Here is a 16,683-nt window from a genome sequence, read left to right as displayed (position 1 = left end):
CAAGTGTATATGTTGAATTATTTCAAGTCTCTAAACCCTATAGGACGCTTTCACAAAGACTGCAAGATGTAATCAGTGATGTCATTTAACATGGCTGGCTGAGCACCTTCGAGCCCACTTCCAAGGTTCCAGGACTGGGGTGGCAGCACTTGGGAGGGCAGGACTCGCAGTTGGCAGAATCTAGGTGCTAGGTTCAAGATTGGTGGAAGCTGTTCTGTCCCTGAGGATTCTGAATAGGAGGCCATGCTTTGGGAATCACGTTGGTCGTGATTAGTTATTAGCAGTGTGAAGTTTTTCAGTTTGAGACGTTTTCTCTTTTTTTTTTTTTTAACTCAATCTATGACGGATTGCCTGAGTAAAGGCATTAGTCTTTGGCGAATAGCATCTGAGATCAATATTGTCTTTGCCGTTTTTTCCAATTGAGCAGGTAGACATTTGTCTGTGGCGCGCGTGCGTGTGGAGAGGCTGCCACACATGGGTGCTGCGCAAGAAATTGCCCTCCTGAAATCCAAGACGCATGCTGAAACTCAGATTGGAAACTAACATTCACAGAGCAACTGCCCGATAGGAAAAATCTGCCTCGACAATATCGATCACAAGTGCCAGATGCCATGTAACACCTGCGTATTGATGTATGGGTATTTACCATATTTGATGTGTAATATGATATTCCAATGATGACTCGGTGCTTTCAATTTAATAAAATTGTTTTTAAAAAAAACAACAAATGCCAGGTGCCGAAGACTGATGCCTTTACTCAGATCCGCCTTTACACGGATCGAAGATGCCACGGTGTTGAGCTTACACGCTGCTACACAAACTACTCTTACTGCAGCAATCAGGAACACTACAAAGAGGTAGACAGTTTCTCGTATTAATACTGGGATGTTGATGGCATAAATGGCACTTTTAAATATTGGATATTAAAGATAATAAGATTTATGATGGACAAACTATGGAATACAGATACACCCAATTTAAGGATTGTGTTCACCTAATATCCGGGACGGAAGTACAAGCGGAATTAAGGACTGAGCGAACAACCTATATTACAGGAAAGACAGCCCTGAGGAAGTTGTGGGGCTCACCCCATCACAATGAAACACGTGTTGGCTATAAGGCTTAAGGCTAAAAAGAATGTGTCTTCTTTTTAGGTCTCTCCGTCGCTGCGAGACTTATTGTGATCATTTCAGTTTTCCAGGACTCAAGGGGAACAGACAAGAGACAAGAGATGTGAACGCTCGCTGTGAAGAGCATGTCAGTTTCAGTTTTACACAGCAGTTCTACATTTTGTTACTTTGTTGCAGTTTTAAAGGCTGGTTTGTGAAGAACATGTCAGTTTCAGTTTTCCCTTGCCAACTGCGTGCAAAGAGCTTCTGCATACAATTTTTTTTTATAGGTGTTTTTAATATAATGTGCGTGTTTTAATACAATGAGTGTGTTGAAAAGTGGGTGTTTTCCATATAATTAGTGCTTAAAAAAGTGTTTGTGTTTAACTACATTAATAATGTGCGTGAGCGTGTTAGGAAGTTTTTGTGCTGTAGAGTGGAGCGCTGCGCTGCAGACTGGACCGCTGCGCTGTAGAGTAGAGCGCTGCGCTGTAGAGTGGAGCGCTGCGCTGTAGAGTGGAGCGCTGCGCTGTAGAGTGGAGTATTGCACTGTAGAGTGGAGTATTGCGCTGTTGAGTGGAGTGGAATAGTGCATTGTAGAGTGGAGCACTGCGCTGTAGAATGGAGCACTGCGCTGTAGAGTTGAGCACTGAAATGTAGAGTGGGCGCTGTACTGTAGAGTGGAGTGCTGCATTGTATAGTGCTGCGCTGTAGAGTGGAGTGCTGCGTTTTGTAGTGCTGTGCTGTAGAGTGGAGCGCTGCGCTGTAGAGTGGAGCGCTGCGCTGTAGAGTGGAGCGCTATACTGGGAAGTTCTGTGCTGTAGAGTGGAGTGCTGCGTTGTGTAGTGCTGCACTGTAGAGTGGAGTGTTGCGCTGTAGAGTGGAGTGTTGCACTGTAGAGCGGCGTGCTGCGCTGTAGAGCGGCGCGCTGCGCTGTAGAGTGGCATGCTGTGCTGCAGACTGGATCGCTGCGCTGTAGAGTAGAGCGCTGCGCTGTAGAGTGAGTGCTGCTCTGTAGAGTGGAATGCTGCGCTGTACAGTGGAGTGCTAAATTGGGACGGTCTGCGCTGTAAAGTGGAGTGTTGTGTTGTGTAGTGTTACGCTCTAGAGTGGAGTGTTGCGCTCTAGAGTGGAGTGTTGCGCTCTAGAGTGGAGTGTTGCGCTCTAGAGTGGAGTGTTGCGCTCTAGAGTGGAGTGTTGCGCTCTAGAGTGGAGTGTTGCGCTCTAGAGTGGAGTGTTGCGCTCTAGAGTGGAGTGTTGCGCTCTAGAGTGGAGTGTTGCGCTCTAGAGTGGAGTGTTGCGCTCTAGAGTGGAATGCTGTATAGTGGAGTGGTGTGCTTTGTGGAGTAGTGCATTGTAGAGTGGAGCACTGCGCTGTAGAATGGAGCACTGCGCTGTAGAATGGAGCACTGCGTTGTAGAATGGAGCACTGCGCTGTAGAGTGGAGCACTGCGCTGTAGAGTGGAGCACTGCAATGTAGAGTGGAGCGCTGTACTGTAGAGTGGAGTGCTGCATTGTATAGTACTGCGCTGTAGAGTGGAGTGCTGGACTATGAAGTGCTACACTGTAGAGTGGAGTGCTGCGTTTTGTAGTGCTGCGCTGTAGAGTGCTGCGCTGCGCTGTAGAGCGCTGCGCTGCGCTGTAGAGTGGAGCACTGCGCTGTAGAGTGGAGCGCTGCGCTGTAGAGTGGAGCGCTGCGCTGTAGAGTGGAGCGCTGCGCTGTAGAGTGGAGCGCTGCGCTGTAGAGTGGAGCGCTGCAGAGTGGAGCGGAGCGCTGCAGAGTGGAGCGGAGCGCTGCAGAGTGGAGCGGAGCGCTGCAGAGTGGAGCGCTGCGCTGCAGAGTGGAGCGCTGCAGAGTGGAGCGCTGCAGAGTGGAGCGCTGCAGAGTGGAGCGCTGCGCTGCAGAGTGGAGCGCTAAACTGGGAAGGTCTGAGCTGTAGAGTGGAGTGTTGTGTAGTGCTGTGCTGTAGAGTGGAGTGTTGTGTAGTGCTGTGCTGTAGAGTGGAGTGTTGTGTAGTGCTGTGCTGTAGAGTGGAGTGTTGTGCTGCGCTGTAGAGTGTTGTGTTGTGCTGCGCTGTAGAGTGGAGTGTTGTGTTGTGCTGCGCTGTAGAGTGGAGTGTTGTGTTGTGCTGCGCTGTAGAGTGGAGTGTTGTGTAGTGCTGCGCTGTAGAGTGTTGTGTTGTGCTGCGCTGTAGAGTGGAGTGTTGTGTTGTGTAGTGCTGCGCTGTGGAGTGGAGTGTTGCGCTGTGGAGTGGAGTGTTGCGCTGCAGAGTGGAGCGCTGCGCTGCAGAGTGGAGCGCTGCAGAGTGGAGCGCTGCGCTGTAGAGTGGAGCGCTGCGCTGTAGAGTGGAGCGCTGCGCTGCAGAGTGGAGCGCTAAACTGGGAAGGTCTGAGCTGTAAAGTGGAGTGTTGTGTAGTGCTGTGCTGTAGAGTGGAGTGTTGTGTTGTGCTGCGCTGTAGAGTGGAGTGTTGTGTTGTGCTGCGCTGTAGAGTGGAGTGTTGTGTTGTGCTGCGCTGTAGAGTGGAGTGTTGTGTTGTGCTGCGCTGTAGAGTGGAGTGTTGTGTAGTGCTGCGCTGTAGAGTGGAGTGGAGTGTTGTGTTGCGCTGCGCTGTAGAGTGGAGTGTTGTGTTGTGTAGTGCTGCGCTGTGGAGTGGAGTGTTGCGCTGTAGAGTGGAGTGTTGCGCTGTAGAGTGGAGTGTTGCGCTGTAGAGTGGAGTGTTGCGCTGTAGAGTGGAATGCTGTATAGTGGAGTGGTGTGCTTTGTGGAGTAGTGCATTGTAGATTGGAGCACTTTATAAGTACTATTCATAATTCCACTTATGTTTATATCGTAAGGTAAGTATGGGTGGATAATAAAACTGCAAATATATACTTACTTTACAATACAGTGGGAGGTCGCTATAATTAATGCAACATTCTTGCAGGTTTCTATTAACAACCTCATTAGAGTGCCTTCAGATTAGGCCACGGAAAGTAAATCTTCCTGTACCTTATGCCTTTTGCATACAAATAAACACTGACATGCCAAACATACATTCTGAAATACTCCACATCGACTAGCTTCAAGGGAGACCACTTTCATAATAATTTGTTTTTCTGTTCATATCTGATGTTTCCAAGTGCAGCACAAGTCTTGGTTCTATTAAAAGTAATTGTATTCAATTCATAGGCCTCTGAAGTAAATGAAGTAGTTTATTTTGGTAGGGCTCAAACTTGTGAGTCTCAGAAGCAGTGTAACTCACTGAGCCATCTGTCTGGCTATTTAACACATCTCAGGACATGGTCTAATTAACAAAAGTCACTCTGGTCTGCCCAGTTGATGCAGGTGCACGTGGCGTTTTACTCAAAGGATAGTGAAAAAACACAAGCCTGGATTTAGTCATGGCCCTACTGCAGATTGCATGGATCTCGGAGGGCAATACATGTTTACTATCCAAAAAAGTAAAAATATAAACCCAACAGTATGCTGTCCATTAGTCTTCATCACAAGGCAGTTAGAAAACATGTTTAGACTCATGGGGGGGGGGGGGTAAACAAACAGGAACATCCATTGACCTTAAGTTTCAGCAAATACCATTCAACAGCTTTTATAAATTACCCTCCTGACCCCTGCCTACATGCTACACTCTGAAATTATGTTGAAGCATCGACAACTAAGGTGCACTTCACATAAAAGGACTACAGTCACCGCCAAAGCTTTAGCCACGATACTCTGAGACATAGAAATTTCAAATGTAAGTAAATGGGCAGCATTTTGTTAAGTAAAATACTACTGACTTCAAAAAGTCCAAGGAAGTAATTTCATTCTGTAACGTTCTCTTCGCACCTACCATTGATGGCCTCAGTAAAACCCTTCCTAGGAATGTGGCTTCATAGAGACAACAGCTATTTCTTCCTTTAAACATGGCACGCGGAATCACTTCAATTTAGTACACAGATCGAAGCGATACCACATGGCATGTTTAAAGAAAGAAATACCCTTCTTGTGTTTTGACGGACGACCGGCCCTAAGTGGATGCCATTGCCAGGGCTGTTTGGTGCACGCCGGTTCCTAGAGGCATCCATCCACCCTGCAGTTGTCAAAATGCAAAAAAAGGGTATTATTTCTTTCTTTACACATGACATGTGTAATCGCTTCACCTTTTGTACTAAGTCGAAGCGATTCCGCAGTGTCATGTTTAAAGAAAGAAATACTCTGGGCCTCTTAGGCATTTTGACGACCACTCCGGCACAGAGTCACAGTTGTGGGGCCCAGAACACAAGAAAAGGAGAAGAGCCAATGCATGTGGGGGTTAGCTGGGGGGCACGCAATAGGAGAGAGCAATTACGAGGTGGCCGTGCCCGCACCACAATGAAGCAAATAGAGTAAAAGACGATGATTATATGCCATAATGAAAATGGGATTGTACTCATAGTAATGCCTCGCGCCGTGCGAATGGCCTCACGTGCAGTTCACACTGCGCATGACCATGACACGACCCTCCCTGCCCCGCCTTTAACAAAAGGAGACACCCAGGCGCTGACGCAGGAGAAAGTGGAACTTTGCTTTCAGTTCGTTCTCGATCCTGTATGGATGTCGACTCTGGTCTAAGTGCCAAATATATTATTAATATTTACTGGCCCACTGGCGGATGGACAAAGACCATAAGACCAGGGGCCCTTAGAAACCATGGGCAGGGCAGGCTGTCCTACCAAAAGTATGCTTATAAACTATAGTACCACTGAGGGCCCCCCCCCCCGCACCGCATGGGCTGCGGGGCCTTACGTTACGCCACTGCTCGCATGCGCACTTTGCGAGAGCCCGGCCCCAATGCGCATGATTTTTAAAATCCAGACCCCACCCTAAGTGGTAAACTACTCCTCCGCTTCAGCTTGCCGGCCGCGCGCAGACGCGGGGGCCAGGCGGAGGAGGAGACATCTGCGCGCTGCGCGCGCCATGGATCGGCCTGCGCAGTACCAGGTGCATTTATTTAATAAATTTTACATGGAATACTGCCAGCCTTATGCACAGCAGCACATTTAGTATTAATTATGCAGCAGATTTAGCTGCTACTGAACTAACTCGGGTCGTGGACCGTCACCAGGGCCAGGGCCCAATTCCAAACAGGCCCCCTGGCACAAAAGCGGCCCCCCACTCCATCCAGCCAACCGGGGGATTGCCAGGTGCCCGGACACTCTACAGCGCCCCCACACTCTACAGCGCCCCCACACTCTACAGCGCCCCCACACTCGACAGCGCCCCACACTCGACAGCGCCCCACACTCGACAGCTACAGCGTCCCGCACTCTACAGCGTCCCGCACTCTACAGCGTCCCGCACTCTACAGCGGCCCCGCACTCTACAGCGGCCCCGCACCCTACAGCGGCCCGCACTCTACAGCGGCCCGCACTCTACAGCGGCCCGCACTCTACAGCGGCCCCGCACTCTACAGCGGTCCCGCACTCTACAGCGGTCCCGCACTCTACAGCGGCCCCGCACTCTACAGCGGCCCCGCACTCTACAGCGGCCCCGCACTCTACAGCGGCCCCGCACTCTACAGCGGCCCCGCACTCTAGAGCGGCCCCGCACTCTACAGCGGCCCCGCACTCTACAGCGGCCCCGCACTCTACAGCGGCCCCGCACTCTACAGCGCCCCCGCATGCTACAGCGCACCCGCACTCTACAGCGCCCCGCACTCTACAGCGCCCCGCACTCTACAGCGCCCCGCACTCTACAGCTACAGCGCCCCCGCACTCTACAGCACCCCCGCACTCTACAGCGCCCCCGCACGCTACAGCGCCCCCGCACGCTACAGCGCCCCCGCATTCTACAGCGCCCCCGCACTCTACAGCGCCCGCACTCTACAGCTACAGCGCCCCGCATGGGCTGCGGGGCCTTACGTTACGCCACTGCTCGCATGCGCACTTTGCGAGAGCCCGGCCCCAATGCGCATGATTTTTAAAATCCAGACCCCACCCTAAGTGGTAAACTACTCCTCGGCTTCAGCTTGCCGGCCGCGCGCAGACGCGGGGGCCAGGCGGAGGAGGAGACATCTGCGCGCTGCGCGCGCCATGGATCGGCCTGCGCAGTACCAGGTGCATTTATTTAATAAATTTTACATGGAATACTGCCAGCCTTATGCACAGCAGCACATTTAGTATTAATTATGCAGCAGATTTAGCTGCTACTGAACTAACTCGGGTCGTGGACCGTCACCAGGGCCAGGGCCCAATTCCAAACAGGCCCCCTGGCACAAAAGCGGCCCCCACTCCATCCAGCCAACCGGGGGATTGCCAGGTGCCCGGACACTCTACAGCGCCCCCACACTCTACAGCGCCCCCACACTCGACAGCGCCCCACACTCGACAGCTACAGCGTCCCGCACTCTACAGCGGCCCGCACTCTACAGCGGCCCCGCACTCTACAGCAGCCCCGCACTCTACAGCGGCCCCGCACTCTACAGCGGCCCCGCACTCTACAGCGGCCCCGCACTCTACAGCGGCCCCGCACTCTACAGCGGCCCCGCACTCTACAGCGGCCCCGCACTCTACAGCGGCCCCGCACTCTACAGCGGCCCCGCACTCTACAGCGCCCCCGCACTCTACAGCGCCCCCGCACTCTACAGCGCCCCCGCACTCTACAACTCTACAGCGCCCCCGCACTCTACAGCGCCCCCGCACTCTACAGCGCCCCCGCACTCTACCGCGCCCCCGCACGCTACAGCGCCCCCGCACGCTACAGCGCCCCCGCACGCTACAGCGCCCCCGCACTCTACAGCTACCCCGCACTCTACAGCTACAGCGCCCCCGCACTCTACAGCTACCCCGCACTCTACAGCTACAGCGCCCCCGCACTCTACAGCTACCCCGCACTCTACAGCTACAGCGCCCCCGCACTCTACAGCGCCCCCGCACTCTACAGCGCCCCCGCACTCTACAGCGCCCGCGCACTCTACAGCGCCCCGCACTCTACAGCTACAGCGCCCCCGCACTCTACCGCGCCCCCGCACTCTACAGCGCCCCCGCACTCTACAGCGCCCCCGCACTCTACAGCGCCCCCGCACGCTACAGCGCCCCCGCATGCTACAGCGCCCCCGCACTCTACAGCGCCCCGCACTCTACAGCTACAGCGCCCCGCACTCTACAGCGCCCCCACACTCTACAGCGCCCCCACACTCTACAGCGCCCCCACACTCTACACTACAGCGCCCCACACTCTACAGCGCCCCACACTCTACAGCGCCCCACACTCTACAGCTACAGCGCCCCACACTCTACAGCTACAGCGCCCCCGCACTCTACAGCTACAGCGCCCCCGCACTCTACAGCTACAGCGCCCCCGCACTCTACAGCGCCCCCGCACTCTACAGCGCCCCCGCACTCTACAGCGCCCCCACACTCTACAGCGCCCCCACACTCTACAGCGCCCGCGCTCTACAGCTACAGCGCCACTGCACTCTACAGCGCCCCTGCACTCTACAGCTACAGCACCCCACACTCTACAGGGCCCCGCACTCTACAGCGCCACCGCACTCTACAGCGCCACCGCACTCTACAGCGCCACCGCACTCTACAGCGCCACCGCACTCTACAGCGCCACCGCACTCTACAGCGCCACCGCACTCTACAGCGCCCCGCACTCTACAGCGCCCCGCACTACAGCGCTCCACAGCTCAGAAGGGCCATGAGATAGATTCTATCACTGTCGCCAGCATCATGTACAGCTACAGCGCCCCTGCACTCTACAGCGGCCCGCACTCTACAGCGGCCCGCACTCTACAGCGCCCCCGCACTCTACAGCGCCCCCGCACTCTACAGCTACAACGCCACTGCACTCTACAGCGCCCCTGCACTCTACAGCTACAGCACCCCACACTCTACAGCGCTCCGCACTCTACAGCGCCACCGCACTCTACAGCGCCACCGCACTCTACAGCGCCACCACACTCTACAGCGCCACCGCACTCTACAGCGCCACCGCACTCTACAGCGCCCCGCACTCTACAGCACACTGCACTCTACAGCGCCCCACACTCCACAGCTCAAAAGGGCCATGAGATAGATTCTATCACTGTCGCCAGCATCATGTAAGTTGGGGATCGGATCCCTGGCTGCTCAGCCAATCAGAATGCACCTCACAACAAACGAGTAATTTTCTAGTTGCTGGCACGAGTGTGAGTGCAGCCCATACTGCTGAGGATATCAGTCTGGTCTAGAAATGTCCTGAATTGTGTGCACTCGTGTCAGATGGATTTTTAGCAGTACTAGAGGCACGCACTGTACAAATAAGCTGTGATACTGTGCCGAGGGTGGAAGAGAGCAGTCCAGAGATCTGGTGGACACAGTAAACCGTATGCAGGCCTGCGGTTGTTAAAGGGCTGAGTCTAGGACACAAGCCCATGAAGGAACAGGAAAAGGTAATTTTTCTGGTTCACCTTCAAAGGGAGGTAAAAAAAAAGAATCTTGGTCCTCAGAAGTAAGTGCTCGCCTCTAAGTGGCCACCGCTAACCACTGTAGGCTACCTTTGAACATACACAATTTTATGTATCCCTCATACAAACTAAATTGGAGAAATGTGCCTGCCCGAGACAGGATTGTGCATTAATAGGTGATGTAACTTCACAATCTTTAAGCTTCCACAACAATCACAGTGGCACAACAACACACACTTGAGCATAATTCCTTTGCAGGAGAGTGTCGCACATCACATCAATATTTAATTCATGCACTGTATATGGGGCCTCCTCTGGGAGGAGAATATATGCGGCAATGTGAAGGGTGGGCTAGCATGCCTGTGGGGCCCGCCTGGTCAAGAAATCAGCACAGACCCGGTATCAGATGCTAAAATGGTAGACTCAAGACACTGCATACATGATGACATCGGTACAAACCAGTACAACGCCGAAATAGGCCTCTCCTCCAAGGAAAATGGCACAGATGCAAATATCGATATCAAATCAGGAAATTTCTCAGACGGTCCGTCGGTCAGTCTCTTTGAGAGGCGAGCAGAGCTGTGACCGAAGTCAGTCACTCCCGTGCCCGTCATGAGCACACGCCTACTGTGACTCATGACGGCAGGGAGCCGTCCTGGGTACCCGAGCGCCATGCCACGCCCCGCCACGCCTCGCCCCCCTCGCACCGCGGCGGAATTTGCCATGCGGCGAAGGGGTTAAGCTATTGGCATTGTAAATGAAAATGCTTTTTATTTATGTTTTTAAAACGAAAACAAAAATAAAAGGCATGTTATTTGCAATGTCAATAGCTCAAACTTGCGTAAATGCGAGACCTATTGCATTGCAAATGCTTGTTTCTCCTTTATTGATGGTTCTAGGAGCATTTCCCTATTTTGATTTCTTACTCTTGCCTGAGATATCTGTGAAAGGTTTTCTGGGTAACCTCTACTTATAAGTTTATTAGCAAGATCTTCAGCTTGATTTTAAAATACCCTATTTTATTACAATTTCTGCTCAATCTCAGAAATTAATTGTAGGATAGACTGTCTCTTCATGTTCTTGTATGAAAGCTGTCAGATTTTAATACATTGTTTTTATCTGTGGGATTCTGACATGTCAGTTTGTAGACCTCCTGAAACAGAGAAAACCTTGACGTAAAAGAAAGTGAGATAATCTTTGCCCATTGTGTAAGTGAACTTCAGAAACTTATTTTGTGTGTTTAACAAAAGGAAGAATAGGAGGATGGATTCTTCATTACCTTCTCAAACGAGAAGGATGTAATCTGTATTCCTTCTCTAGGTATTGCTATTCTTCCAGAAGGGATTGGTGGGATTCAAAATGAAATCTATCTCAAAATTATGTACATAAAGTCCTGCTATACTGGAGGCAAAGGTATTCCCCATTGAGGGACCATGCACCTAGTGGAATAAGTGTACCTCCAAATTCAAAGACTTTTCTCGTTAGAACAAGTCTTGCACATTCCAAAATTAAATGGTGTGGTGTTCTGTATGTCCAGGTTTTGTGAAAGGTCACTTCTTCGAGTGCCTGTAGTGTTTCTTCCTTATGTTGGCTTCTATACAGATCTTCTGTATCGAAACACACCAACAGATTACTCTTTTGGTCGAATTCAGTTTCCTTCGGCATTACTAGAAGATCCTTAGTATGTTTGATGTATGTTGGTATTATTTGGACGATGGGTCTAAGAAACATATCACAGAATTTTGACAGAGGTTCCAGGACTGAGCCTATGCCTGATACTATCCCCAAGTCCTGAATTTAGAGTGCTTACCTCAAAATACGTCTGGAATTAAATGATGATTTAATATATAGGTACATCAAGTCCCGTGGCCCTTCCTGTGTATACCCATTTTATTGCAAACTGATCAACGTGGAAACATTTTTTATCGAACAGCTATACCTAAAGTTGCTCGAAACCCTGGCAATCCAAGTTGAACGCATCAAGGTGACATTAGTGATGAATGTCTGTTCTCTAGCTTGGGTATCTGCAGCTATGGTGCAAACTATCCTTCACTTCTCAGAAAGGAAGTATGAATTCTCCTGTTTGTTTTTTATTAAGAAAAGAAAATATTTGTGAGGCCATGGGTATTATTGGAGATCCTCTTATTAAGTTTAAAAGTATTGTTCATTGCAGTTGCATCTTCTGCCAAACGGCCAAGAAATACACATTATTTTGATAAATTGACTGTATTTTTATTTTCCGTGTAAGCTATTTTTTACCAATTGCTTGGTTTCTGAACTTTTGAGTTCTGTTTTTCTCTGCAAAGTTTTTCTAAGTTCATTGTTTTTGCCCCTTACAAATGTTGCAAGACTTTCCGGTTTTATTTCGCCTTCACATATTTGTGTATCACATAGGGAGAGAATTTGTTTTCTATCAAACCCAAGAAAGTCAAACATGGCTCACGAAGTTCCTGTTGCTCTACTTTTAGATTTGTAATCCCGGCCTGAGGTACAACTCACTGGTCGCAAAATACTGGTTACAAATTGCAAGCAGTTTTGAATTTTACGAACAGACCGATGTACTAACAGGTCGGTTTGCAAAAATCCCATTCGGAGTGGGTCTCAATGAACTTGAACTCATGAATATTATTGAGTTAGGATGCAAATTGCGACTTACTCTGATCGGATACCATCACTGGAAGGGTGGCCTGCAGACCACCATGTTGGTGATCGCACTTAAATAAACAAAACTTTTTTTTTTTTTAATGTTTCCTTTTTCCTTCAAAGAAAAGGGACTGAATAAAAAAGATTTTTTTTTAATAACTCTGTTTTAGGTTTGGCAGTGGTGTCTTAGACCACTGTCTACGTCCCAGCAAATGTGGGGTTTTTTTGTACTCACAAAGCGGAAGCGGTCCCTACAGGCTCCATCCTCTTTTTGAAAGGCTGCCCACCTCAGCAGTCCATAAGTGTGTGTTTTGCAACCAGATTATGGTTGCAGAAAATTGCTACGTTACATACCAATTCACAATTTGGAAGTGACACATTTTAGAAGAAAGCGCGCCAACGAATAAAAGTAAAACAAAAGATAATGTAGCAAATCCTTTTAGTGCAGGTTTTAATGTAGCGAGTTCAAGAGCTTTCTGCATGAGTTTTACACCATCAAGATTACTTGGGAGGATTCTTTGCCGGAGCATTGATCCAATCGAACACAAGCTGTTTTCTCCAGATCATAAACATTTCCTGCAGGCTGCTTTGTTGAGCCTCATGGATCACCCAGTGTACAGAGACAGTGGTTGCTCAAGGTGACCAGTTAGTATGTTGAAAGCCATCCACCATACCCCTTTCGAACTATCAGCAGCTGAGGCACAGCATTATTTGCACAGGTTGTGTGGCCTATTTCGATAGTCGCAGCTTCTGATATCCAACTTGGCCTGCTTCACCATACAGGACTGAAGAGCCTGCAGGATGACTTTTATTGCCCGCTGGCCACTTCACGCAGAGGACTGATCTTTGCTGTCCTTTCATGTGTGACCTTACGTCTCTGGTTCAGTTTAAAACCATCTGGAGATGTGGAGGTGGCAATGTGACAAACATGAAAGTACTGAAAAATAAACTGTTGTCACTGTGCTCCTGCAAGTATTTAAATGATTAGCAATGGCTGGGTAATGCATCACACTTTGCAGTAAAATTGGAGTGGGGAAATACCAAGATTGTTTATAGCTTACATCTATTTCACTCTGATGCATCTTTCTGTTTAAGATACTCACACAAGAGAGGCGTTTTTAAAAGCAGGTAACTTCTTTGAACTTGTTTACATCCTTTTGCAACAGCTTTAACATTCATTAACATTTTGTTAAATCACTGCTTTATGTTTTTAGGATAGCTTGCCTAAGTGCTCCAAGTGTCTTCCAGAAATTGAAGGACTTAAACCGTGAAGACTATTCTGCCTGTTTACTGGAGTATGATAGACGGTTTTCAGTCTATGGTGACGACTTTGTCTTCTATGATTACAATCGCCCATTGGATTTACCGAAGAACATAGGAGCTAACAGTTTTGACATTGTAGTAGCAGATCCACCCTACCTTTCGAACGAGTGCCTTGGAAAAACCGCCCAGACAATCAAGCATCTGACAAAGGGAAAGATACTGCTGTGTACAGGTTAACATGATCCTTTCTTTACACGTTTTTCATGAAAGCAGGCTGTGACTGCAAACAAAAATGCTAACAGCTTGATTTTACACAATGCATCACTAAAGGTTGCATCAGAATTCGTGTGTATAAAGATTTACAATGTTCATAACCGGTAATGCATTGTTTTAGACTATGGGCATCATTGTTTACTGTGAGGCAGGAGATGTCAAGGAATAACTGGAGATTTTGTTTTATTTAGATAATTCTTTTGATTAAATTATTTCCAAACAGACAGTTGACACTGTACTTGTAGTGGAAGTGATGGATTGCAACTGCTAATTCACTCAATACACTAAGCGCACTCCTGCGGACTTGTTAATACAGTTTATCTCCCGAATAAAGGTACCAGTTTGAGCTTTAACCATGCAAACATTTATTTTTGCTTTAATGATTTCAAATACTGGATAAAAACGAAGTGGGTGGTCCATTGTAATATGACAATGTCGTTAATCGTTATTCTGGACTTTTTTTTTTTATTGCTTCATTAGATCTCAAACCTGGTCCATAATGTGCTTTGTATACCTGCTTGCTTTTAGCATCAGTTTTAGATGTAATTTCATTAGGTCCATTCATTTATAGATGTACTATAAATGTAAATGAATCACAACCTTGGATATGTGCCATATAAATGGTCGTAATAGCCTTGTGTACTTTAATTGCAGTTCTTGCACTGCTGAATGCCTCATTCACACAGAAGCCCCCTTCCTGTTGGGGACAAACAAAGCCAACCGTGTCACAGGGCTCTGCTTTATTGTCTACAAAGTGATGCACGTCAGCCAACACTCATACCTATAGGACAAAGTATCTATTGTTGGAGGCTCAAAACTATCAGAATTTAAGACCACCACAATAATAAAGAATTTCAAAGTGAAAAAAAGTACTCAGCCAAGCTTGTGCTGCCCTAGAATCTGGAATTCCAGCCCCACCTCGGATACCCTTCTTTTTCACATCTTAAGACATACATGTGTTGACCTTATGGTTCTTAGCTCTATTTAGGCTCTGATCTCTTGCTACTGCTGATGTTCCTTTCATTATCTTGTTTATGTCCATCATGTTTTAATGTGCTCTGCGGTACTTGTATCTTGGCTAGTGCTATGAGGAAAAAAGTAAAGAACAAAGTAATGGCTTGGTAACTCGCAGACATTAATATTAAGCAATACTAATTACTGCATCATTGTTCAACACGAGAATGATCCCCATGCAAAGCATAATCAATAAGTGTACTATGTGAAATGTACACAGCATGATATCATAAGACTCAGGACACTTATATGAAATAATTCATACGCACTAGTGTGACTACCGTTCTATGCATGTAAACTTCATACAACAGAGTTAAAGATTTAAGCGTTAGAGCTTCAACACTCGCCGTATGTCTGAATTAACACAATTCTTTTCTTTTTTTTTTTTTAAACTTTTTTTATTGCGGTTTTAGAAAATAGACCTCAAATCAGGTCAACCATTACACTTGGTGCAGCATTGAACATAAAATCTGAATAGAATATTGTACACAGCCATTCAGCCCACAACCCGGAGGTCAGGCGGCGTGGTATGTCACACATATAAGAAAATGCCAAAGTGTCCGCCCTTCGTGGGTGGACAGTCACCTATAATATACAGATTCCGCTTTTAACCCCCCTAACAACAACTCCCCTTACAACCCGTTCATAACGAGATAATTCCGGAGCCAGTATCAGTGCTGGATCTATTGTGATGTGGACCTATCATATTTGCTAGTGGTGATCAGCTGTAGTATAAAGTACGTTCGCCTCTCAGTCCTCTGAGGACAGTCATCGAAGACCCCTACGCTACAATCTCCTACTAGATCCCATTGCCCGAATACTCCATGGCCCGTGTGGTGTGCCTAACTACCTCTATGTGAGTGTCCCTTACCCTCCCCCCCTTCCCCAACTGCTGCCAGTGCGGGTGTATATAATGTGCGGTAAAACCAGATCACGACACCATTCAGGGATATCTACTGTATAGTAATGCTCCATGTAGTCCTTGTCAGTTATAGCTCGTCATCCTCGGCCTCACCCCCTACCATATAGTCGCGCAGCGCTTGCACTATCGTTTCCCATGCTCTCGCCATGTCCATGCATTTATCATTGTCATTCCTGGTAGCCTGCCGCATTCTAATAATACTTTCACAGCCAGCCCATTTCAACAGCTCAGTCCTCCACCGTCTCACCGACGGACCTTCTTTAGATTTCCAGTGCCAGGTGATCTCCCTCTGAGCCAGCATAAGGCCCAGATCGATAAATTTGCTAGTGATTTTCGTCCTCTTCGTGTGAGGGAACCATAGCAGCAAGCATGCCGCCATATCGAAGTCCACCTCCCTGTCCGTAACTGTGTTCAGGAGGTCTCCCACATCATGCCAGTACGACCCCAGCCTTGGGCACCCCCACAGCAAATGATCCAAGTCCGCTTCAGGTGCCAAGCATCTCGGGCAAATGGCGTCCTGGACCCGAAAATATCGCGCTATCCTCTCCGGGGTCAGGTAAGCTCTATGAATAACGAAGAAATGGACCTGCTGCTTCCAGGTTCGCCCTAAAACATGACCCCAGACCACATCCGGTATGGGCTTACCTATACTATCTTCCCATCTTGCTTTTAGCGCCATCAGCGGTGCCAATCCCTCGCGCTGCAGTCTATTATGGAGGCAGGTCACCGCCTTGGTAGTGCCCGCAGCCATAACTGCGTACTGACACGCCATTGTCGTCTCCGGTTCCGCCAGCCCCCCCTTCCAGTGCCTTTGCATCGCTGCAATCACTGCCGCATGCAGCAGAAAATCCCCGTCCGGCAGACCAAATCGTTCCTGCACCTCCCGGAAGGGGGCCAGTGTCCCCTCAACGTATAGATCTCCAACCATCTGCAGCCCCAGTTCCTCCCAGTCTGATAGCGGGGACCAATCGCCCCCATGCGGCAGTGCGGTCAGCATTCCTAGCGGGATCTCTGGTGCGTATGCTCGGGAGTTGTTCGCTCTCTTCA

At 49.0% G+C, this 16,683-nt stretch overlaps 1 protein-coding gene across 5 annotated transcripts in view; it reads left to right on the top strand.

The window, feature by feature from the left end:
* EEF1AKMT1 (EEF1A lysine methyltransferase 1) overlaps window positions 1-16,683 on the top strand; it is an 89,158-nt gene that overhangs the window by 53,298 nt on the left and 19,177 nt on the right. For all 5 annotated transcript variants that reach the window (XM_078657079.1, XM_078657081.1, XM_078657078.1 and 2 more), the window contains one exon: window positions 13,379-13,659. In XM_078657079.1, the coding sequence (XP_078513205.1) occupies window positions 13,379-13,659 (281 nt within the window). The remainder of the gene's footprint in view (window positions 1-13,378; window positions 13,660-16,683) is intronic.

This window comes from Lissotriton helveticus, chromosome 8, assembly GCF_964261635.1.
Source record: "Lissotriton helveticus chromosome 8, aLisHel1.1, whole genome shotgun sequence".
NCBI classification, from domain to species: domain Eukaryota; kingdom Metazoa; phylum Chordata; class Amphibia; order Caudata; family Salamandridae; genus Lissotriton; species Lissotriton helveticus.
Note: the sequence above shows the minus strand (reverse complement) of the source record. Positions and strands in the feature narration are given on the sequence as shown.